At 37.4% G+C, this 26,247-nt stretch overlaps 1 protein-coding gene across 4 annotated transcripts in view; it reads right to left on the bottom strand.

Moving 5' to 3' along the window:
- Window positions 1-1,939: 1,939 nt before the first annotated feature.
- LOC126335085 (phosphatidylcholine:ceramide cholinephosphotransferase 2-like) overlaps window positions 1,940-26,247 on the bottom strand; it is a 302,261-nt gene continuing 277,953 nt past the window's right edge. For all 4 annotated transcript variants that reach the window (XM_049997983.1, XM_049997981.1, XM_049997982.1 and 1 more), the window contains exons 2-7: window positions 24,815-25,013; window positions 18,796-19,018; window positions 15,384-15,594; window positions 5,663-5,937; window positions 5,121-5,296; window positions 1,940-4,757 (exon numbers count right to left, since the gene is read on the bottom strand). In XM_049997983.1, coding sequence (XP_049853940.1) covers window positions 4,602-4,757; window positions 5,121-5,296; window positions 5,663-5,937; window positions 15,384-15,594; window positions 18,796-19,018; window positions 24,815-25,013 — 1,240 coding nt within the window. In that variant the 3' untranslated portion in view covers window positions 1,940-4,601. The remainder of the gene's footprint in view (window positions 4,758-5,120; window positions 5,297-5,662; window positions 5,938-15,383; window positions 15,595-18,795; window positions 19,019-24,814; window positions 25,014-26,247) is intronic.

The following is a 26,247-nucleotide window of genomic DNA, read 5'->3' as shown; positions in this document are numbered from 1 at the left end:
TGGAAGTCACTGTCAAGGAAAGTGGCTTGATGGGTTGAGTAGGACGAGGTGAAGCAAATGGGGGAGTTGTGGTGAGGTTCTGAAGGAATTTGGGTAGGGTGTCCTCACCCTCGATCCAGATCACAAAGATGTCTTCAGTGAAACTGAACCAGGTGAGGGGTTTGGGATTCTTGGCGTTTAAGAATTCCTCTAGATGACCTATGAATAGGTTGGCATAGGATAGTGTCCTTAGCTGTATCCCGTATTTGTTTTTAGGTGATGCCTTCAAAGGAGAATAATTGTGGGTGAAAGTCATGGCGACTAGGAACGAGGTGATTGGTTTGGAGTTTGTCAGGTGTTGGGAAAGGTAGCGTTCAATAGCAGTAAGGCCATGGGCATTAGGGACATTAGTAAAGGTCAAAATAGTGACAAGCAGGACACTGTGTCGTAAAGGAACAGGAACTGTAGAGTGTCGCTAGAGAAAACAGTCGGTATCTTTTATATATAGAAGAGTGGTTGTGGGTAATAGGCTCAAGATGTTCATCTACTAGATTCACTGTATTTTGAAGATGCACAATTGGTTACTTTCGTAATTGATCATAACAAAATGCATGATCAACAGAATGTGTTTTATAATTGTCAAATGTACAAATCTTAAGTTAAAGGTACCAATTCGATATTGATTGTGTCCGGACAATGCATGTTCTTTGTTGTTCACGAAAGAGTGCTTTGTTGTGTGTCCCATAAAACATTAGTACTTCACTTTGAGAAGTAAGTAAGTATTGCTTGCGTCAGTTAGCAGTGCCGAATCAAAATACCAACAACTATTGTTACAGAAATATGTTTCATTTTTAAATGATTTAATTTTAAACAATGGAAACTCCTGGTTGGAATATCAACAATGTTAGGAAAAGGCTAGATTGCTACTCATCGCAAAGTTGACACATTGAGTTGCCGATAAGCACAACTAACAGACTGTTACACGTTTAGCTTTCAACCAAAGCCTTCTTCAAAAAATAAAACACATTCACACAAGCAAGCACACCTCAGGCACATGACCACCGTCTGGCAGCTTGGCCCCGTATGCAACTGTCACATTGAATGAAAGCAATCTGCAGTGGGGCAGGGAAGTAGAGAGGGGGGGGGGGTGCAGTCTGGCAGGGCATGCAAGGACTAAATGGAGCCAGTGTGTGTGTGTGTGTGTGTGTGTGTGTGTGTGTGTGTGTGTGTGTGTGTGTCTGTCTCAATCAATCATCACAATTTGAATGCACATTTAAGTGTGTGTAAAAAATATCATTTAAGAAGTGAATGTGGTCTCATGGGCTGTGAAAATTTCTAAAACTAATGTTATTTGAAACTAGTTACAACCATTTTAAGGAAGGACAAAATTACTTCCTGGATGCATCACTTAGTTAAAAAAAAATTGATATGCTTCACTTCCTGGCACTAGCCACTTTAGCACCTCACTTATCAGTTTCTAGGTTTTCATATGGCCTCATTGTAGACCCAACTAATGCATAAAATTCCATGATGTCACCACCAATCAAAGCTAACAATGCAGTGTTTTGTGACCAACAACACTGACCAGTGAGCTGGTAAATAAAATGTTTGTTGTTTGAACTACCTTCTTATTCTAGGCAAGAAATTAAGGAGTGTGTATTCACTTATATCACCTCATAACTGACAATGGTATTCAAATACCACCTTTTCTTAATCCAGTTAACAATTTGGTTTTCCTACCTTTTTTATTCTTTTCACTCTGTCCCACGTACATTTAAGATGGGTGTTTTAATTAAATAAACTTATTCTGCTGCTATACATAAATTACTTACCTGCTCCAAAGATTGGTAAAATACTAATTTCAGAACAAAGTGCAATAGGGCAAATGCAGAAAAAAAATGTCAATTTAAATAAATGTGTGTGAAGGGTTGTAAGTGGGTTGCATTACAGTTCGAAATCATTTTCAACTGGAATGTGTACATTTTTATTAAATTTACACCTAATACAAGGTTGGTAATTGGTAAATAATCTTAATAAAAGTCAACACCAGCACATATATTTAACCAGCAGTTAATATTTCTAACCAAGAGCTGGCTTACCAATAAAGAATATATATATTTATTTATTTTGAAATGATACGGAAACTGCATAAATCCTTTAACTATGACAACACTGCTTTAAAATAAAAGCTCTTCAATTTAACTCTTGTAAAAATATTTCCTTAATAATAGATTTGTTTTACACTATGTTTAGGAAAATAAGAGGTATGTCTCTACACAAGATCAGGAAGAAACAATACTTTAGATACAAACATCTGCCAGTAAAAAATTTTATAACTGTTTATTCATGTTCCAAAAAATATCAGAAATGATAGTCAGAAAAAGGTTTTTATTTCTGTTTGGACAGTATTTGCAAGGCACACATAATTATTCTAGTCTAGACTTGGAGAAATAACTGCCACCTGTTACTTTTAAGTATTATTTGTGCCTAAAACACGTAGAAGCTATAATAAGTTTAAGAGAGCAATTCTCAGAAAACTGCAACTGAAAATGAGTTTACTCCCTCTCTTCTGCATTTTTAACTGTTTTCATAAGCTGCTAAAAGGGAGTATGACTTCGGTGATGTTCCAAGGATCAAATGCACTACAAAAAATCGAAGTGTGGATGTTACATCTCGCATATTATTATTATAGCTTCTTTCGGTTTTGCAATAGAAGTAAATCAGTACACTCAGACACACTTAAAAGAAACTGATGGAAGCTTTTCCTCTCCAGTCCAATAATATACAGACGTGGAGTTCCACATAATGAAAAATTCTAGACTAGTTTGGGTTTATAAAAAAATAGCAAATTTCTACAGAAATATACTAATCAAAGGGATAAACTGCCCTTTAATAAGTTCAAGAACTCGAATTTCAGATTATTCTTTGGAAGAAATTTCTTAATGATAAAATAATGTTTAAGGAGAATCACTGATACTCCATTACAACAGTGATTATGTCAACACTGTGCACATAGACAGGATAGTTCAACCAAGCTATGTGTAGACTTATTATCACCACATGTTGCAACACCATCTTGAGACACACACAAACATGTTAGATATTTAGAACCATTTGGCAATAAACTTTGATAATTTTATAAGACAGCTATGAAATGCTGATACAAACGCAAAGCTGATGTGATGAGAGAGAAAAATCAGCTGCAGTCTAAAATAAAAGCCATTTTTCTCCTTCAAACCATAAATTCAGTCCTTGTCCAACGTAAAACATTTAAAAAGCTATTCACATACATAATATAGCCAATGGACAAACCTCAGAGTGAACAGCCAGATAAGTGAAACTGAAGTTTAATCATTCAGGTAATGGCAGTGAGAATGTACTCCAAATGGGCAAAAATTACTGACTGAATCTTCACCACATCCTGTCTGAAATATGTTATGTATGTTTTATCTTAAATATTCCACTATGTATGTAAGTCAAAGCAATCACTCTTATTATTTTATTGAAATATATTTCTTTTCTTAATTGCAAACATTTACCGCTGCAGAATAATTGGCACAGTTACAAAAATGTATGTATCAGTAGCTTCTTACAATGAAAAGGAAGTTATTTCCTTTATCCAAAACACACAGAATACAAATTCCGTTACATGGAGTACACTCTTGAGTTTTGTTTGAAATAAAAGTGCAACTATCATAGTTATCTTATTTAATGATAATACTTTTAGTTGTGCAATAGTTTTTGCCGAACATTTACTCGTGGTCACACTATATTAAGACTGAAAATACAATTTCTCAAAAATATACATTTGTTGGAACTGAGCTGCAAAAACACTAAAAAAAAGAAATATAAAGTTCCACGACATTAAAGGTCACAAAATATCGCAGTGCAGGAAGTGTACTAGATGTAATAAATTAAAACTGATTTGTACACTGTTGTATTCCCCCTCTTGATGCTCTAAGTTTGTGTGCTGCTCTCAGTATTGGTGTACATAAAATTTACAAAAGATGAAACTGATTATTAAGGCAATATGTATAATAAATTGAACAAATACAGACAGTATCCCTTCCATCTCCCTGGTAGAGCATAAAATAAATATCTGCTATCACAACAACAAAGTAGCACAACTCTTTTTGCGCCACAGACACAAACACTTACAGTTCCCCTGACACACACACACACACACACACACACACACACACACTATTTTTGTAGTAGCAGTTTCCCCCCTCCAAGTTTCGATGTAACAAACATGAACACAGACTCTCTTTACCCCCTCATGTATCTGCATTTAACAGTTTTTTTTCTTTTTTTATTTCAATAAATTATTACAAAATAGGAACACGGCGGCACACGCAAAATATACAGGAACAGTACACAAGAGCCAGTTACTGCCGAATAATACTAATGTTCCTAGAATCCTTGTCGCTCATGTTTATATATTTCCCTTTGCGTTTTCAGTCTTTCACTTAAAAAGTCACTCTCTCACATATAAAATGTTTTTAAAGTATTCCAGCCGTTCAGTTGAAATAAATATTTCACCAAATTTACACTGTTCCCTGAATTGTGCATGATGAAACAATGCAAGCACACTGGTATACAAAACAGTTTTGTAGTAATCACTAACTGTTCCTGTTGGGGTGCTTGCCATGGCACCATCTTGGCCAAGGCAGGGGCCACTCATATTGCCGCGGAACTGGCCCTCCGACATTCTTTTCGAAATACCGGAACACTGGGAACCACCACAACCTTGCAAGGAAATTGTTTGGTCCATTTTGCTGAAACATTACATATATTGCATGTACTTTTACAGTAGGTATTAAACACATACAATAATTATTTAGAAGGAATGAAAAGATAACCCCCTCAATCAATAAACATGCATAAAGAGCTCAGCAAACTGCACAACCTCTGCCCTACAGGGAGTGATTATCTTTTTCTTATTTTATTGTTAACACAAAAAATAACTACAATATGAAGTTGAGTGAAAACTAACAGAACATTTGTGCATCATCTAGTGTGGTTAATTTCATTATTTGCTCCCTAATCACGGTAAGTCAATAAAAGTTTTTAAATCAAAATATAACACAGCTCGACATTTATTTTAGGCATCAGTCACTATAGCTTTAGATTATACTCACCTTCAAATTAGCATTGTTTGCCAAAGTGTGATACATCCAGAACAAAGTTGTAGTAACATAGTACGCTATAATAACATCAACAGCATAATGTCCATGAGCAACAAGCACCATAATAACCCCAACGACAGAAACAATCCACGAAATCCAATGAACGGGGAAGCAGCGCTTTGGTGAATCTGAAAAATGACAACTTCATATAGTACACGAATTTTCCTTACTGAGCAACATGGTAATGAAGATCTATGTGCCACTATCTGTGTTATTTTAATCATCATATTTTACACTGAAAGTCTGCAGGAGCAGGAAAATTGGTTGAAAAGAACAAAATTACTGGATCAGACAAGTTTCCTGCACAAAATACAGCACATTTCCACAAGTTTATTCCCAGTTCTGGATTCTATAGCTCTTGCATCAACATTTTTTGCAGAAAAGATGCTGATTAAGGTGTAAGAAGATTCCACTGCACAGTAAACTGGAAATAAACTTCTGAGACAAGCCTTTTCACATCTAGCTATAATCAACATAAGAAAGTTTTTACTTACATTCTGCAATAATGAGGTAACTCATGGTAAGAATGACAGTGTGCCCACTGTAAATGTAGTCACCACAATAAGTGTGCTTTCCATTAATGGAAAGCCCAAAACCAGATATCAACTGCCACACCCTTTGAGCCACTATGTACCCATTTGTAGCATTGGCTTTAGGTGAACAGTAATATGTTGTGCTGGCTACAGGAAGGACTGTCACAAACATCGTGATGGAACGCAGCAGGTACAACAAGGAAAGGATCATGAAGACACGCCGCATCACGATATACCTATAATGAACAACAGAACAACAAGACCTCACCATTAGCTGCATTACCACATATTCATATAATATTTACTATGTTGTACATTGAGAAAAAGCCAGCAGAGTAACATGCTCTTACAAACACATTTGCTCTTCATTCATTAACTTTCACAAGAAGCCTAAATAATTATTCCAAACTTTTCCATGATTATTTTATTTGTATCTCATATTTATATACATTGCTTCCCAGGAATTTTCTAGGCACAAACTAGTTAAAATTACATTTTGGAAGCATCTCTCTCATTTTTGAAGTCTGAGGTGACAAAGTGCAGGTAACTTACATGAGCAAAGAATACCCGCAAGATGGCAGTGTAAGTGGTTGGCGTATGGAAAGCTTAGTTTAGTCATTCTATCCTTGGTGTAGCCATGAAGCTCGGTCATGAAAGTTTTACATTGATCAGCGAGAACAATATTGCTATCTCTGCATAGGTATGTGTTGTAATGCATTTTTGTTACTTATTATAGATCATATGATATGGGTTGCAGATATCTGAATCGTATAAGTATCGATTTTCGTAATAATCTATTGTGTTCTCATATGAGGACTTTCCATTAGTGGCTTCAGTTCATACAGAATTTTGATTTTCTTCCCCTTTATGCTTTTATAATACTGTATTTTATCATATGTCGTACTGTGTCTAGTAGTGATTTCTGATATACACTAAATACAGCTAGTGGTTTTCGCCAAACCTCAGACAATTAATTTCAAATATGCACACATAACGAATAATATTTGCAGAGTTATTTCTCAAAAGTAAGCAAAGCTATATCATTCCTTTAGAAAGGCCGCATTCATCAACCAAAATTTATTCAGGATGGTATAATTCATACAAATGAAGAAAAAAGTAACACCAGGTTATAACGGACGCAAAAATGATACAAATTTTGGAGGCCAAGTCAAACGATGAGTTGGTTTGGATGATGGCTGACAATGACTCATCACTTGAAGCAAACTCCCTCCCCCTCACTGATACTTGTGATATGTCCTCCAAGTGATACTGACAATAATATTGATAACAATGTAACAATTATAACAAACAGCACTGAGACTGAAATTCTAAGAGGTCATTACTGTGACAAGATGGATTGACAACTTCCTTGTTAACTACTGCATTTATCATACATTGAAAGAGAACCTGAAAGTATAGCCACCCAGTTTAGTCAAAAGGAAAAGAATTTTAGAGACTATGAGCAAATGAGAGGGGTTCACCTGATGGATTCTCTGATTGCTCTCTGCAGAAATGACACTAGAAACCTTATGTGGTTCATGAGGATTTGCTACCACATGCTAAATGTGGCTAGTAAATGCCTAGATACTCAATAAGATGAGTGAACAAAAGAAATAATATGGGTCTGCTAGGAAGAGCAGAGATTGCAATGAAGAACACCTGAATTCTATAACCAATGAATTATACTTCAATCCTGTGTGCCCTGAGTGCATGAAACAATTTCATTACACAAAATAAAATTCAAAATATTGTACTCTCTCTCATATATTCTTTATACTACTAATAAATGCCCTATGTAAGACGTAGTAGCTTTTGTTCTTACTGTTCTCATATGAGGACTCCTCCATATTGCCAATCAATTGTACAGATGGCGTATACTGTCTATGCCTGCTATACCTAAGAGTTGTTGGTTGGCTAGTTTCATGAGCCACTTCTCGTCCCATCATATTCCAAATGTGCTCAACTGGCAATATGTCCAGAGATCATGCTATATAGGGTAGTTGCTGCACATCTTGCAGAGCATACTGAGTTTCACAGGCAGTGTGGGGGGAAACATTATCCTGTTGGAACAACATATCACTTTCCTGTTGCAAAACGGCAAAAGAATTGGTCTAAGAACATTCTACACGTACCAAGTGCTAGTTAGCATCCGCAACAGAAAAACCAAAGGTGAACGAGAGATGCAGCTTATCGCCTCCCAGACAATAAGGCCTGGGGTGGGGCCAGTGTGTCCTGGACGAGTGTACTCTACAACACAGTGCTCACCAGGCCTATGACATACCCACAAATGACAGTCACTTGCATACAGGCAGGATCTGGTTTCACTGCATGGCATGCCATACTGCCTCACAAGCGATCCTGTGACGATACCCGGCGAAGCATGCACACTGATGCTGTAGCATTAGTAGAGTACCACTGATAATGACCAGTTTGCAACAGTTCGTGTTGACATGTTGGGCTCAGAAGCATTATTATCTGTGCCGTGTAGCTGTACGATCTGCCACTACTGCCCTTGCAATACGACAATCCAGGTGGGCAACTGTACTGTGTGGACATCCAGAACCTTATCTTCCGGTGTGAGAATGTTCACTTGACCACTAATCATTGTCACACGACTGACGCAGCATGTCCAACATGTGTGGCAATTCTCTAAAAGGACAATCTAGCCACTTTGAAGGCCACAATTTGACCTCTTTAAAAATGGCTCATTTGGCTGTATACAGCACGAGTGTATCTCCGTGGCATGGTTGCCTGCTTACTTCACACATCGGCATGAAACTGAACCTTCCAGCTGTGAGCATTTCGTATTAAAGGGTACACACAAAGGGCTCTCTAGTTGCTATGCCATTGTGCTATCTGTTGGCAAATGACGCTGAAACCATAATCAGTACATCTATCTACCTGATGCCATATCCAGTCATCAGATCAAAATCTGACATCTTTCTAGGTGCACTAGTCTCCTCGTCTCCCAGCAGTGTATTCACAATACACATTTCCTTATACTTATGTAGACTGTTAATGACAAACAGCAGATTTGAAACCCTAGGTTGAAAGCTTCTCTATAGACAATCTGCTTTTATTCCTTCCCAGAATACGTGAGCCCACTTAACCTGTTATGGGAATTTAATTCACCAAGTCAAACGGAACAGCAAACAATACTGTCAATTTGATGTTGGTGATACAATTGTGTGTGTTTAAAATATGTTGAGAAGTTCAAAAACTTTGCAATGCTTGTTTACCCATTCCAGCCAATGAGATTTCTTTATCTACAAGGGATAATAATAGTTCCAACCTCAGAAGAAAGGACTTTTTTTTGTTGGTAGGTACATGTCTGTAGCACTGGTATACACTGAAATCTCCACACAAAAGAATACACTGCCAGAGCAGCCAAAACAAGACAGCATGGCTCCTCTTGTAGCTTGATACAGAACTGTGGTGGAAGGATTTCGAAGTTTAACAGCAGTACCGATATGCACCTACCAACAAACAAAAAGTCAATTCTTCCAAAAACCTGCACTCTAAAATACAGTTTTTCAAGGGTGCTTATCTTGGGTTCTGTTGATCACAGAGATAAGGTGCCATGTGTTTTGGATAGCCTTTGACCCAGCGACCATTTGCAAACATATCTGAAGAACAGGCAAACTGTAGGTATCCAAAAGTACAGGGTCAGCCCATGCAAACTGAGCAAATTGGTTGCTTATCTTGTGTTAGTTGTGGTCTGGGACGGGCCTTTGGCAGCTTATAAAAGCAACATTTGTTCATGAGCAGTTTCTGATAAAATTTCTGTCATACAAAATTCTTTGTGCTTGCAAACCAAATAATGCATTCTTTGGTATACTATAGGTGCAGTCTAAAAATGTTGTGCATTTTCATGTAAAGTAGGGTAAAATGAACTTGCACTAGATGGGACACGACACTGTGCTGACCTATACTATGTGAACTTTTTTGTTGTTTATGTGTGTCAAGTATGTAAATGTGTCAATGTATAAATAAAACATCAAAACTTTACTGACCTACAAAATTAATTTTATATAAGCAGCACATGCTGTGGTAACAGGGCAAAGAAGGAAACTAGCTGAAAAAGCTGTAAGCGCACAAAAAAGGGAGAACATCCTCCTCTTTGAAAGACTAACAGAAAAGTAGGGAATCAGCTTCTTTAATCCTCAGTCTGCCTTCCACAACAAAAAATTTGTCATGCAAACATGTTCGCATTTTTGTACTGAATGTGAGTAGCAGAGAGACAGTGCTGGTGCAGGAGACAGTGCCAGTGAAAGAGAAAAAGAGAGCAGACAATAATAGTGGTATGCAGAAAATGGCAGTGAAAAATAAAAAGAGGAAGACTAAGACAACAGCAGTGTGAACCAAAGAGAGAGAAGATAGTGACGTTCAGTGAGAGAGTGGCAGCAAAATAGAGAGGGAACAGTGGCAGTATAGGAGAAAGAGAGGTAGATAATGACAGTAGCAGTGGGAGCAAGAGAGAGACCATATATAGGGTTGGGGGTGGGGTAGGGGGGGTTGAACCCCTACCCCAGACTGAAGAAATTTAAAACAAGAAAATTTTTCCACTTTCTCCCATCCCCAACACCCATGTGTTAAAAAGGAGACAATGGTGGTTGAAGGGGAAGACAGCAGACTGTAAGTGAAAAGTACGAAACAATGGCAATGGAAGAAAGAAAAGAATGAGAGAAAGACAATGGCAGTGGGACAGATAGTGTTTAAGCAGCACTGGTAAGGAAGAATGAGAGAAAAGGATGAAGACAGTGACAGTAGCAAAGACACTGACCAGGAAAGACAGATAGGAGGCAGTGCACTTGGCAGAAAAAGGAGACAGTGGGGGAGGGACATAGAGACAGTGGGAGTGAGAAGGAGATGCCGAGTATGGAGGTTTCACTACAACGAGAGACTGGTGAAGGATTCTTGGGTAAAGGATATAGAATGTCCATGTTAAAAGAGTATGAATAAGTTTTGTATGACAAAATAGTTGGTGAGAAAACCAGAATGAGGCAGCTGATTCCCCACTCTTCTATCAGAGTCTTTCCTACTTACCAGTCAGTCTTTTAAAGAGGAGCATATTTGCCTTTTTTGTGCTCTGACAGGGGCATTTTTCAGCTGGTTAGTTACATGACAAATTTTCAAGCAGCTCATTAAACCTTTATGACTTCCCCTCACATTGTTTCCCCAAATCATTCTGGTGAACAGGCAGTAATTGCCAGTTGTGGTAGCACAAACCATTCTGCACAGAGGAGGACACACATACTTCGCAGCATAGAGTATGTGCGCTCTCTGTCCCGAGCTGCACTCTACAGCCATTGCCCAACCTGCTAACTGTCAATGTTGTGGTTAGCTCCACATTGGGCCACTGTTCCTGCTTCTGACTCTCCATAGATTAATTTCAATGCTCAGAAAACTACTGCTGACAATTTTTGATGTTATAATTGGGTGTACACTTTATGTCAGCCAACACGAACACTACAGCTAAGTATTTTCATTGTACCTAAACTGATATGAAAATCAACATTAAATGTTCTATAAGCATGCTACACACAGACCCTGCAGAATGGAGCTACTGGCTGGGCCATCACATGGTACACTGCTCTGTCATTGTTCATCAACTCATCACCCACCTTCTTATGAGCACACTGCCCTTGTTAACTGAAATTAATTAAACATTTTATTATTGTGCACATTGCTATTTACATTCTTCCATCTGATTTCCTTTCATAAAGGAGATTTTATGTTATAACATGTTTTGGGACATTACATCACTCTCACAGGTGTTGAACTAAAGAAAAAATTAAATAAATAAATGTCCATTGCAGTTACTTGTATTTTGTGTGATACATTAAATTCAGTGTCAATTAGGGTCCAGGCTTAAAACCTGACAACTTAAAATTGTAGAGTCAAGTCAGAAGAAAATGATATTAACTTTTTTAAAAGTAACTTTCAGCATCAAAAATCTATTTTGAAATTTCTGCAGAATATATGGGTAACTGAATTAAACTTTTTGAGACATTGTACTTTAATGATGCAATATATTACCAGCGCACTCAAATTACCACATCTAAGTTTCATGTCATGGAGCAGGCTTACACAGCCTGTTCCGTCTTCACTGAAGCCATCTGTTTCTTGATTGTCTTACATCTCCCTTTCATATTGGTTTATAATTCACCATAACATTAATCAGTCATTCTTTGTTAATGTCAACATCTGTCAGAATACACGTACCCTTCACATTGAAAAATGAATTCAGTTTGAGTCCCAAGTTGTATTATTGTCATTTTCAGTTAACTATTGTGCAACAGAAACAGTCACTATAAATTGATCACTTTCCAAACATATTTTGTTTCTTCATCAGGAGGGTGTCAGCCATCCTTTTCATTCTACTGTTAATAATTCTTGCATAGGGTTTATAAAAAAACATTTTGAATGCTTATTCCTCTATAGTTCTCACGGACACTGCTTCCTCTTCTTCTGTAGAATAGTATCACCTCCGCTCTCGTCGATGAGTCAGGTACCATTTCTAATCTTCCAGCATTCATTTATGAGGCATAAGCCTCAGCTGTAATAATCCTCGGTATTTAATGAATACTACATTGATTCCATCAGGTCCTTAGCTTTCCTGGTTTTCATGTTCCAGGGCCTCCTGTATCTCACATAGCATAATGCTGTCTCCGTGATACACAAATGCCCTTCATCTGAAATAATTATTTCTTCTGCTAGTCATATTCAGTTCACAGTTCTTGGCAGTGCTTTATTGAAGTCTCTTTGTGTATATTTATTCCTGCAGCAACTCCTCTTTGCTTGTAAACCATTCCATAACCTCTTGACTTCCATTCACATCATTTCTATAACTGAAAACAAATCTGTCCAGCAATAAGTCGTCTTTCTTCTTTCCCTCTACAGCCTCCATTGCTGCTGTCAAAACACAACTTGAAATTTTCCCATTTTATGTTTGTCCATTCCTCTGGATGATTTCATTCTGTCGATATTGTGCATGTATTCATTGGCATAGAGGACCAATGTCTTCTCGTGAAAGATAAACTTTAAATACTGCTTCTTTGGTGTTGTGTAATATGTTTGTTTTACCATCTAGCCAACAGGTTTTCTATTTACTATCAAATAATCAACAAGAGACTGATGGCCTCTTGCACTCCATGTATATTTACGAATTTTCCCCCCAAAGAATATGATTATAATTTTCATACTATTAAATGTTGCAAAATCCTAATTCTTGGCGAGTACTTTATTGTCTGTGTGGTCTTCGTATGTTCCTACAACTTGGGTATTGGCATGTTCCCAACACACGCATTCAGAACTCCTTTTATTAACAAGTGGTCATATTTATTTTTGTCTACTGTTTCAAGTCTTCATAAAGAAAATCAGTTTCTTCCTTTTCCCCTTCTTTAGGAGCATATACAACTCTCATTGTCAAGCATTATCTGTTTTCTTTCATACTGTAAGTATTCTTTCAGTCACATAAATTTTATTTTTCATTTATTGCTAATACATTTAGTGACTCTAGATCAGGCATTCCCAAACTCACACTCTGATGGAACACTTTGAGAATGCTGGTAAATTAATGGTAAACCTTGTTAATGTTGACAGTTAAAAAAAATTTAAAAAAATTCAGAAAGAATTGTTTTGTTCCATGATTACTTCGATTTTAAATCATAGCTAATAACATGGAAATCATAATAAAGTTTTAAAAACAAATTAGTATCGTCAAAATGCCGAAACAGAAATGCCACGTTAATAATAGGTTTTCGCAAAACTCATTTGGTTCCCGTGGCACACAGTTTGGGAAACCCTGCTCTAGATCACAGATCATGCTCTTGTCGTTTGATTTACACTGCTGTAGATTATACAATCATTTGATCATTTTACACAATTTCTTTTTCTTTTTGTTTCAATTACGACAGCTATATCTACATTTTTCTGTTTGTAATTCCCTGTTCACTCTGTCCTAATTCCTTTATATTCCATTGTGCTAATACCACAATTTCTGAAATTTCAAATCTCTTCCGTCTTTGACATGCCTAGATTGTGTATTCTTGAGATACATACAGTTTCTTTCTGCAAAACTATTGGGTTGATTTTTTTCCCTCTACAAAAGCGTACACACATCTTCATAAGAAATTACTGTGGTAGGCTACACCTCTAGGCCACCTGACCTGCTTGGTTTCCTGTAAGTTTTACGTTACATTAAAAGCACATATCGCTTCATCTTATTACAGATAAACCTTCAAAACAAGTGTTACAGTTTCGTCAGCAAGAAAAACAGATGTACTACTTCTATCAAGGAATGTTTTATTTCCAAAAACTGGACCAGCACATAGCACTACACAATGTGCCCCCATAGTGTACACCACCACCAACTTACTTTCCACTGTTATAAATACTATTTCGTTTAAAAACAAAGATTCCAAGACTTACCAAGCGGGAAAGCGCCGGCAGACAGGCACATGAACAAAACACACAAACACACACACAGAATTACGAGCTTTCGCAACTGGCAGTTGCTTCGTCAGGAAGGAAGGAAGGAGAGGGAAAAATGAAAGGATGTGGGTTTTAAGGGAGAGGGTAAGGAGTCATTCCAATCCCGGGAGCGGAAAGACTTCCCTTAGGGGAAAAAAAGGACAGGTGTACACTCGCACACACACACACACATATCCATCCGCACATACACAGACACAAGCAGACATATTTAAAGGCAAAAATATGTCTGCTTGTGTCTGTGTATGTGCGGATGGATATGTGTGTGTGTGTGTGCGAGTGTACACCTGTCCTTTTTTTCCCCTAAGGGAAGTCTTTCCGCTCCCGGGATTGGAATGACTCCTTACCCTCTCCCTTAAAACCCACATCCTTTCATTTTTCCCTCTCCTTCCTTCCTTCCTGACGAAGCAACTGCCAGTTGCGAAAGCTCGTAATTCTGTGTGTGTGTTTGTGTGTTTTGTTCATGTGCCTGTCTGCCGGCGCTTTCCCGCTTGGTAAGTCTTGGAATCTTTGTTTTTAATATATTTTTCCCATGTGGAAGTTTCTTTCTGTTTTATTTACATACTATTTCGTTTTATACACAAAGTATCAGTTAACAACAAATGATGTAACTAAGACTGGGAATACAACACTGCCTCTTCAAAATGGTAATACAAAACCAATGTGACATGAGCTGTATAACTATTTACTAGCTAGTGAAACTGGAACAAATGGAGGGCTTACATGAACACAAATTTAAAAATATATTGGAATCTTTGTTTTAAAATTCTTTCAACGGGATGAAAATAGGTGAAAGGAAAGGGTATACAAGTCAGCAGTAAAAGTGATAAAGCATTGTCATCATTATTATTTATTATTTAAGGAAAAGGTATAGGAAACAAATTTAAGTAATAATTTGCTAAATGTCCTCGTTCAGCTACAGATTACACATACATAGTAATAAGTGGAGTTAAAATCCAAAAGACTAAACAGGAAAGAAGTTAGTTAAACAAGGGGCTTCACTCAAAGAGAATGAATAGGATAGAAACTTTCTTGTTACTGTTTGTGTGATGACAATGTATATCTTAACATTGTTCAAAGTCAACCATTTAAATTCACATTACATAAAATTGTGCAACATACAACTGCTGCCTTTAACTTACTGAAAAGCAATGTTCTAATATATTTGAAAAGTAACTTTATCAAATACCTGTGTTTGTGGAAGATAAGAACTATGAAAGCAGTGTTTGTAGAGATCATAATAAGGATTTCAGACACATCTAAGGCCCAATCTGCAGCCTTGACGTTATCCAGGAATATATCTGGTAGTGGTCCATATTTATCTCTATCAGGTACACGTTCATGCACCAACGCCAGAGTTGCAGTGGTGATTATGAAATTCACCACTAACATTAGAAATGCTGAAACAAACCCAGTCATTAAGCACAATTCAACAATGGAAAATCCTGGATGGGATGTAACATTATTACGAAAAGGATAGTTGTTACTCACCAGACATTGGAGACGCTGAGTCACAGATAGGCATAACAAAAAGACTGTCGGAAACGAACTTTCCACCTCAACAGCGAGAGACTGCTAGTGTGTGTGTGTGTGTGTGTGTGTGTGTGTGTGTGTGTGTGTGTGCGCGCAAGTGTATTTTCTACCTTGAACGAAGGCCTTGCTCGCCGAAAGCTCAAATTCGGACAGCCTTTTTGTTGTGCCAATCTGCGACTCAGATCTCTGATATATAGTGAGTAGCAACTTCCTTTCCATAATATTGTTCCAGTCATCAACAAGGATTTTGGAATCTTACTTAGTTCAGTTTTCTCTATAAATAAGGTATTAAAATTTTGTTGAAGTGTATGTATTGTCCAGTTAGTCATACGAAAGTTACTTTAATAATATTTAAAAGAAAGGTGCTGCTACATACAATGTAGCTTGTCAACATCATTACTACTTATCTCAATGGAAGGGGGTATGCTATAACTTCCACTACACTCTACTCAACAAACAGATTCTTATACACCAAATTACAATTACTTAAATTTATAGTCTGTGAAGTTCCTTCTACAAGACACACAACATATTCTGCAGAGATGTTTGTAAAATATCTATTTGTGGTGTGCCTCAGTCAAACACAAGGGCACATTATCAGGTATTCTCTTCATACCAACTGACAACACTTGGATATATTCTGGGATGGTATTGTTTCTGCTTCCTCTTCATCCTGAGAAATGTGTATTCTGAAAACTAGTGCTACCAGTTTTTGACATAACATACTTTAATTATCTTTGAAATAATTATATGAGATGAGAACATAATCAATACGAAGGAGTTTATTTTGTACTTAATTCAGTTATAATTGTTATTGGAAAAATATCCTGTAAGTGTTACAATTTTCTTGTATCATGGACATGTAACTGGTATTCAACTGTAATTATGTACAAATTTTAGTGTAGTTATAAGTAATGACTTGCCCTATATCTAATGTACAATGCTTTATTGTACTGTACACCTGAGATTTACTGAAGCGAAGAAAATACAGCACAAAATAAATGTCAAATGCACTTTACACAAGATAATGCACCTTCTTTCTACATTAAATTCTTGTATCCACATGAAAATTCTTCTTTGCATCTAAGATATCCAGAGAACATAAAATAATTTTCAGCATATTCCAACAGCATGGTTTATGCAATCCTAAATATGGAAATGTAAACACATTGGCACAAATGATTGGCTTCACAAGCTTTATGGGGAAATTCTGAGAATTTTACCCCAAAAAAGATTATTATGGTAGTAAAGAATTATTTTGCAGGCTTTAGTAAAGTGAAACATCAGTTAGCTTTCTGATGAGAAATCATGAAATAAAATCCTATTACTCTGGTACTTCTCAGCTTCATAAAGCAGCAAGCCTGAAACCCTTTACTTCAGAATAACTACACGCCCTCCTACTATCTGACAACGACCTGTCTGTGCAACAAACACCAATGAGCATCACTCATTCATTCCCACTCCTCATTCTTTCCAAATCACCTAGATTCCATCAACTTAAAATGAAACTGCTACTGGGGGCAACTCAGAGCAAGACATTAATGCACTAAAAATACAATTGAAGAGGTTGGCAGCAGAAAGTGGTTAAATCGTAAGTGCCAAGTTGTCAATAGGCACAAACAAAAGAAAGAAAACTTACTATCTTTCGGAGTTATACTACTGCTTTTTGGTGAGTGGTCTCCTTTAATTCTAAAGTGTTCATTTTAGTAAGGATTTGGTTATCAGGTAATATGTAATGTTTTTGTATGTACCACAGCTGGTAACAGGTAATTTCAAACTTACTACTCCAACAAATTTTTTTGATTTACTGTATTTATGTTCTATATTGTCTATGTATTGGAAGGTTTACTTACACTTATGATAGTTGATAATCAAATCAAAGAAGATAATCCATTCTGTAGGCTGATGTTAAACTGTAAATTTTATCTTCTTGAGAATTTTGTTCAAATTTTCTAACCTATCAGTCCCACATACGTGTGCCATTAAATGGTATTACTGACATGTACATATCTTCCATATTATGTTGTCTGTGTACATAAAATTATAATGTAACAATACGTAACATCTTTCAACAACTTACTAGATGTCAAAGAACCTGATGAAGAAACAAGTCATCTCCTCATCCTCAGAACAGGTGGGCTTCTCTCATCCAGGAGTCTGAATGATTTGCCTTGTCTTTTTGACCTTTTCCCCAACCTACCCCTCTTTCCTCCATGAGCAAGGAGCTAAAACTTCCTAAAGATGCATGGGAATGTGAAATTCCGAAGTAACCTAACTTGCATGAATGGGAAGAAAACATGTTTTTAGTGATGAATGCTATTTACACTTTCTGTACAAAAATCACAAACTGTGCTGGGAAGATGTGCTCCCCTTGGCATTCACATTCTAGTAGCATGTAATGGAAACTCCATGCTTGGTACAGAGTGTATACCTGTCCTTTTTTCCCCCTAAGGTAAGTCTTTCCAGTCCCGGAATTAGAATGACTCCTTACCATCTCCCTTAAAACCCACATCATTTCGTCTTTCCCTCTCCTTCCCTCTTTCCTGATGAAGCAACCTTAGGTTGTGAAAGCTTGAAATTTGTGTGTGTTTGTGTGTTTTTTATTGTTTCTATCTACCAGCGCTTTCTCGTTTGGTAAGTCACAGCATCTTTGTTATTTATTTTTTTAGTACTCTAAAGTGACTAGTTCCATTATCAATCAAATGCACCCACTATTTTAACCCCAGTCACAGCTTCAACTTTCATAGTGGATAACATAAAAGAAAAGTCTTGTATCAAAAGACTTTCACACCACTGCAGGGAGATGTTAGCAACCCAACCCGACAGCAGTGGTGGTGTCAGAAATAAATTATTGCCATCAGAGACAGCTCAGGTGTACAAGGTTTCTTGTTTATGTCATTGCAATGACCAAAAGCATAATGTTTGAGATATTAAAACAGCAAACATTATAATAGACAAAACTAAGATGCTGTTCTTCTAACGCACACAGTGACTTCTTTTCTGTACACTAGCTGTACAGTACGTATTATAAAACTTAGTATACGAGTAGAAGGTCTTTATAAACATACCAACAAATGTTTTCCATTTCTCCTTTGGGAACCTAGGTTCTTCACGGAGAGGTGGTGGTACGTCGATCTTGACGATGCCATTTGAAAGGCTACCATTTCTGTGAATGGACAGACCCTCAGTCTTATCTTCCACATCATAGTATTCACTGGATGGTGAATGGAGTACACTGCCTTTCCCACTCCCAGACCACGAATCATTTTTTGCTGATGGTGGGAGTAGGGGCTGTAACAAGAAAAGATTGAGCATGTTATCGAGAAGGTGTACAAGAAATTAAAGATGTTCCAACATTCGTTGACTACATATTTTGTCCACTGTGGGTATACAGCATAATATTTTATAGATTTCAGTCTCGGTATGAAATGGTATTGGGTCATTCCACCTCGAGTGATCATGGGCCTCCCACTCTGTTTCAATTTTCCTGACATTTGCTGTAGACTGAAACCTATCCTAGAAATGAACATGTACAAATTTTTAAATCATAAACTTAAATATATGAGAAGCCGTGACCCATTTGAATAGCTTTCCAACAAATGTGCCTGAAAACGAACAGAATTCAATGTTGTAAACTCTTATTACAAGACAAAAGCAAGTAGGAAATTCTTACTGTCAGGTCTTCGGTAACTTTTGGCTGTGAATCAGAAAAGCAGGGTGCGATAGAATGTGAACCTGCATTAAAGTGATTCAAAAAACCTGCAGAGAAAAGTACACAGTTTTCTTGTACCCTCTTTGGGGTCAGATATCTCAGGAAGAAAAAATGCAAAGGAACAACAACTTGGCACATTTGTTGATAGAGCCTGTGACATGATTTCATTAGCGTATTTTCCCGTATATCCAACTATTTTGAATTATACTTGATCACAAACATGGTGTCGAATTCAAAATTACAATAAATGAGCCAAGTTCCAATGTAAATATTGCTCAAAGGACATTTCAGAAATTCTCCTTTCTGGCTCCACTTAAAGGAGCACAATTTTCTGCACTAGAAACACCCTGTTGGATCTTACAGTAACGTCAACAAAGGGACCAATTATGAGGTTGAACTTCAACAAAAGTATGTGCAATATGTTACGATCACGACACGGTATAGGTTGTTGAACTTATTGCTTCAAGACAAGCAAGAGGGACAACTGATAGATTTATGCTTCTGTTCTAACTAGTTATGAAAGCCATGAAAATTTGATGACTCAATCAGTTCAAAACCATTAGTTGCTTCGGTTTCTGCATGTGTCCTGATTTGCAAGGTGGGTATGATGTTATAAAACATTGTTTATTCTGTTACATATAGATGGTTGTGTTGGTTCTTCATCGAGGTTCCAAAGCCTCGAGTGGATTTCTTTGCCTTAGTTTCCAACCCGCGTTTTTTGGTTTCTACATCGAAGTTCCAAAGACTCAATTGGGTTTCTTGCCATGGTTTCGAAGCCAATATGTGGGTCTCTTCTTGTTGGATCCCAAGCTGGGCTATTTAAAATTATTGCTTCATGTAGTTAAATTTTCCTCAAATACTGTTCAATATTGCTTCTGGAAAATTCTGCTGACATTCTGTTCTAGTTGCTGAAGGTGCTACAAAACTCATGCTGATATGCTGTCGAGGAATCTAACATTTATCTTCTCTTTCAGGCCAACTGAATGGGCAAGCTGGACCTCAAGGGTGTCGAATTTGATGAGAGCATTGTGTTATTCAGTATCAACTTCACACATTACCAATCCACTAGCGAGTGTCATAGATGCAGGTGATGTATTGGCCTGGAATAAGGCTTAAAACTGCCATGAATGCCACAATGGTGGCAATTGACTGATATACTGAGGCCACAAAAGAAGTTGCATTACTTGAAATGCAGCTAACTTGGATGTGGTCATTTGCAAATCATTCTTCTTGTAGCTTTTTTCATTTCCTACTTCTTGGCTTTAAACAAAGATGAACTTTATTCCTTGTAGCCACGGGTCACAAAATTTGAATAAATCTTTTGGGGTTACAATTTGATTGCCTGTAATTCGTTGTAGGATTGCTCCTGCTGCTAAGTATTTCGCCATCCCAACAATTCCATAGCACAGAAATTTATGATAGCTTGTGCCAAACAAATTTCATTCAGTGGTTATACCAAAGTCCTCCTCATCGTAGCACAGGTTGATAATTTTTTTTAATTCTTGTATTGAGCAGTGGAACCACCAGTGAAATAGCGAATGCGTATTACTACTTCCATTGTACAGTTAATCTGTTTGGCCAGAAATGTATGGATGGCAATAGTGTCATGTTTGAGACAATCGCTGATAATGCGTAAGTTAATAAATTGAACTTCTTCAGCTTTACAGTCTACAACAGACAACACAATGTTGCTTCACTGTTATCCCAGTGATATCCTTGAACAGCATCCTGGATAATGAAAGAATAATTTCCCGCAAAATTTGTTAGAATTTAACTAGTTCATCAGACCTCAAATTTTCTTTGTTTTTCTTCAAGCCTGCTGTTTCATGCTGAACCACATCATACATGAATTTAGCAATATCGGGCTAAACTACTTTCCAGTGGCTTCATAAAGGGCTATTTTTAGATGAAAATTATATAGATCTTCATAGTCAACTGAAAATGAGGATCAATTTGCCGATCACCCCTGTTGCTTGAGCTGGTGCTGTGCATTAAGCAAGCTGTACCAGCTTCCAATGATAGAATATTGCGCATAATTCTCTTACTTTTCATCCCTTTGCTTAAATGATCTAAGATACAACAAGATGTTTCTAGGGAAGCAAAGTGTGCTCTTTCCAATGGTGCTGGAAATAACTACTTCTGAACTGACCCTTTTGCAATATTTTCACCTGAACTTGGCCCACTTTCTGCAGTTTTATATTTGGCATCATTTTTCTGATTGGGCCTGATTCACAATAAGTGCTTAGGTACTAAGATGTACTGATAGGGTCCTGCCTCAAGTACTGTTAATGTAGTTCTTATGCATTTTTCTTCCGGAGATATTTGACTCCAAAGAAGGCCAAAAAATTTGAATGTTTTTCTCTGCAGGTTTTTTGGGGTAGTTTCATGCTTTATAGTGTTTTACACATTGCCACACTATATTTTTCTAATTCGAAGCCAAAAGTTACACAGGATCTAAAAACAAGATGTTCCTAGTTGCTGTATCCTTGTATTAAGAAAGATTCCAAAACTGAGGTTTGTTCGCTTTCACTACACCCGTCTGAAAGAGCTTCTCAAATACAGAGCCACAGTTTCTACCCTGTAAGGTATTATGAGTTTTTGCAAGAGTTCTCTTCTATGTTATGTGTGTTTCAACAGTAAAGTTGAACAAAATTTGAAATGGAAGAGTGGGAAACATGTGGAAAATGTGATCACTTGATATGGAATGATCCCATTTATTCTGTATCCATGGGTTTCTGGCAATGTCGTTGGTTTGAAGAAGAAAATGAGTGATGGAGAATAAACAATTTGTGAAACAACAATGTAGTCTAAATGTCAGCACATAATCATTGAGTGTATCACACAGAATACTTCATGAATAAACGGAAGTTTGTTGTGCCACCCACCTGCTTGGAGATGTAACCTTATCCTATTGGGAGAGAGTGAGCTGGAGCAGCCGATGGCACTCTCTATTCAGGGATATTTATGTTTCTAAATTATTTGCGATTTATTGGGTTCTGTGAATGCTGTTTGTGAGAATAATATTGGATGAGTTTGTGGCAATTAGTGTGCAAGTTATTTTGATGTTGGCAGTTACAGGCAGTTTAGGGTTCGGAATTATTATTGTGATGTTACTGGAACCAGTAAATGTGGCGTTGTCAACAGTACAACACATTCTACCTGAAGTGGTTCCTGCTGGAAGTCTATGCTGGCCATTCGAGAGATTGTGTTAATGACTTTTTTCCATTGGCAGATTAATGGATTTGTGTCAGAGGTTCCCCCCCCCCCCCCCCCCCCTCCCTGTAGTATGCATGGTATGTGCGCTGTTATGCGCACAACTGTGTTTCCTGTATAACAAAATTGGAGTTAAGCATTTGTTGTATGAAGTTCTAGGTTGTGTTGTTAGTGGTGTTTGTTTTACCTACAGTGATGATGCTAGAGTTGTCAGTAATCATGTTGGTCTAAAATTGGTACGTGCAATGGAGTTTATTTTACCCACATTGGTGGGGTTAGGTTCTCGGTATTAGCTATAAGAGGTGAGTTTTGGTCTTGTGGTACCCTGGACTTCATTTCAGCTATATAGGTCAAGTGAAATTTCCTGCTTTGTAGCTATGTTTGGCTTTGTAGCCTCATGGACTTTCTTTGAGCTGCGTGAGTCAAGGAAAATTTCTGACAATTTCTTTTCTTCAGTTTTTGTTGACTTCTGAGAATACTGTTGGCTTGATTGTTGTGTTAATATTTGTTTTGGCATGTCTTCATTATTAGGAGTGTCCTGTATTTAGTTTGTCCCCACCCAACCCCTCCCCCCCTAATTTTGCATTAGTTTCATTGTAATTCTTAAATTAAAAATTCCCTGCATTATTTTTGTCTGTCTGTGTGTGTAAACATTGACATCATGGCCACCACACTGTATACTACTGAAACAGGGGTGTCCATCATCCTGACACTGTCACTGGGTCAAAGCTGACTGGTTGTACAAAAACCTTCATTTCTGGCCCCTTCATTATCTTTCAAACACTTATTGCGTAAATATGGCACAAAATCACTTATTTAAATTCTCCTGGTCTCCACAATCATCTGTGCACCACTCAGCAATATGCCAAGTGCTTCCATTAAATACACTTCTGAGTGGCCTTGTCATTTGTAAACCCCTGAGAGTGGCATTTGAAGTTGATTGGACACACATTAAGAGCACTCCACATAGCTTGGTCCGTATAAGACCTTACAAAATAATATTAACACCTTAATAGGAATCCATACAGTTTCAATCACATCAGAGCGAAAAACAGTCTGAATAAGATGTATGGTGAAAGTAATCCCTCTGGCCACCAGAAAACATCCTGGATGGAAAACTGAATAAATACATGAAACGTGTACTGGTAACGAAATTTCAGTCTTGTTCATACAACCGTCTACTTCTCAAAACGGCTCTATACATGACGAGCTCCCTTCACTACTCCTCTAAGATTATACCTTGTTTATGCACATAAAAATTTCTGCAGATTCTCTACTATTTCAGTTCCAAATAGGCTTACTACTTTACACGTACATTCATGACAAACTCCTTTTAAAATAGTTAAATATTACAACGAAACAAAAATGTATTACCACATTTTTAAACAATATTTTTCAACATTTGGTACATTTTGCATCACTTGAAACAGTTTATCTTTGGTCCAAAAATACATAGTCTGGTCTTTGCCACATTTACACTTGATTTTGCTGACATCCATACAATTTCACACTACACCATCCCATCTTTTTAAACTGGCTTTGGGCATGCCCACTCCTGACCTCACTCTATACATCCATTTCATCCAGTTTTTGTTGGAGCCAGGCAATGTCATCTGCCCTGAGATCTTGGTGACCTTTCCTTTTTACAAATCTCTCAACAACTTCTGGAGATGCATTTAGTTGCTGCAGTGTTCATACGCATGATTTTAGCGTATCACCACAGTGCATCCTCAACAAGCCAAGTTCAAGAATAACATCTCACTACTTACGAGATAAAAGAGTAATCAGGAGGTGCAGTTTCGCTTCTTTTGTCGTAATTCGGGCAGATTTTGTCCCCAATCAGGAACCCCTGGTTTGAAACGGCACTTCATGAAAATAATCCAGGCCAGCGTCAGCAGGACTGTTGTCCAAAGTAGCCAGTTCGAATTTGGCGGTGATAAATTTCTACGGCCAGTATTTGGCGAGCTAAGGTGACAATAGTGCTCGCCTTAAGCTTCCGTAGTGAACCACGGAGTGATGACATTACGCCACCTTCTGCCGACGGATACATTATGCTCAGTGTCCCGATAAGTGCAATTTAAAGATGCAGGCTCGGTTTAAACTTCTCCCCTCCTCTTAACAAAATCCATAAGAATCACAAAACAAAAACAATTTGCAATTACCTGTCGCTGATAAAGATCAGACTGTGTCATATCAGGAGCTAGGCGGGAACTCTCACTCTCGCTGTGAAGGACTGTAGTATCATCATTCACTTGATGAGAAGAACTTTCTACGTCTATAGCGTGATGTGGGCTTCCTTGAACACCAGGACTATGGAAACTGCCATAATCGTTGTGGCTGTTCTTAGGGTCCAAAACCATCCTGTAATATAAAGAATACGGAATATTACACTCTCAAAAGCCGTTATTGCAGGTGCTGGAAATAAAAAATTAACTAGAAATAGAAACTGCACATGGCCGAAGACAGACTGGTTCATTGAAATTAATGTATAAAAAATTCATCAGCTTAAAGAAAAACTGCCTATTTTCCGATATAGGCCTACCTCTTCACATACCGCTGTCATTGAAATCAGTTTCGACCAATCATATGAATAACCCTATGACTATTGCGCATTTGTCTTATTACCACACATATGTGCATCCAGTGTGCAAAACTCTTTGAGCAGTCACACCAGTAGGTCAACAAACTGCCTGATAATGTTATGGCTACGTTCTAATACCAGAGTTTATACCCAAAACATAGAAAACAAAACATGCTTGCAGAAGAATATGCTTTGGTCAATCAATCAAAATCTAATTTTTCCGCGTTAGTAATTCCAGAGTATAACTAGTAACCGACTATTGCCCTCACTCGCACATCTACTGTGACCTGAAGCGCTGCGTATTCCTAGAGCTACAATGGTGAATTGCTGCCGTCTGTCCCGAATAACAATGATGGCGTTTTGATAGATGCTACCCAAATAGCGGTTGTATCTGCTGCTTCCGAACTTCAACAAGATTCGGAAATAGGAAATCATTTTCCACAATCAACCGGCAGAAATAACCAGCATATGATAGGCACCATTACAAAAATATTAAAGCGAAATGGAATTGAAATTTTAAATTCTGTTAGTGGTCGTTTATTTTGCACTGTAAAATAAGCTAATATTGCCCCGAGAGTTTTAGAAATGTAACGACAATAAACCAGTTGACAACAAATTTATCACTTACATAGGACATTGTAAAAAAGCATCATACATCTAATCCAAAAATCTTATCATTCTAAGCTACAGCCCTACATGCAGACGGCCAACCCCTTCAGCCGTTTAAGTTTGTTGCACCTTTTGAGGCAACTAATATGTGGAATTAGTCTCTTCTTCTCCAACCTTTTAACAACCTCAATGGTAGTCAACTGAAAACAGGAATCCATATTTTATGTATATGTACCATTCTGATAGCAAATCACTTTCCACAAAATAGTTTGATTTCCCTTTTTTGCCATTTTATTGCAACTTCAAATAACGCCATTTTCTTTAATTTCTATTTACTTTCTGAATGTTCACGTCACGCTTTTCGTAAAAATTTGTGTGCTCAAACTATGCGCTTTTCTTGATCTT

This window comes from Schistocerca gregaria, chromosome 2 (assembly GCF_023897955.1).
Source record: "Schistocerca gregaria isolate iqSchGreg1 chromosome 2, iqSchGreg1.2, whole genome shotgun sequence".
NCBI lineage: Eukaryota > Metazoa > Arthropoda > Insecta > Orthoptera > Acrididae > Schistocerca > Schistocerca gregaria.
The sequence above is the reverse complement of the archived record's forward strand: the minus strand, read 5'-3'. Positions and strand labels throughout refer to the sequence as shown.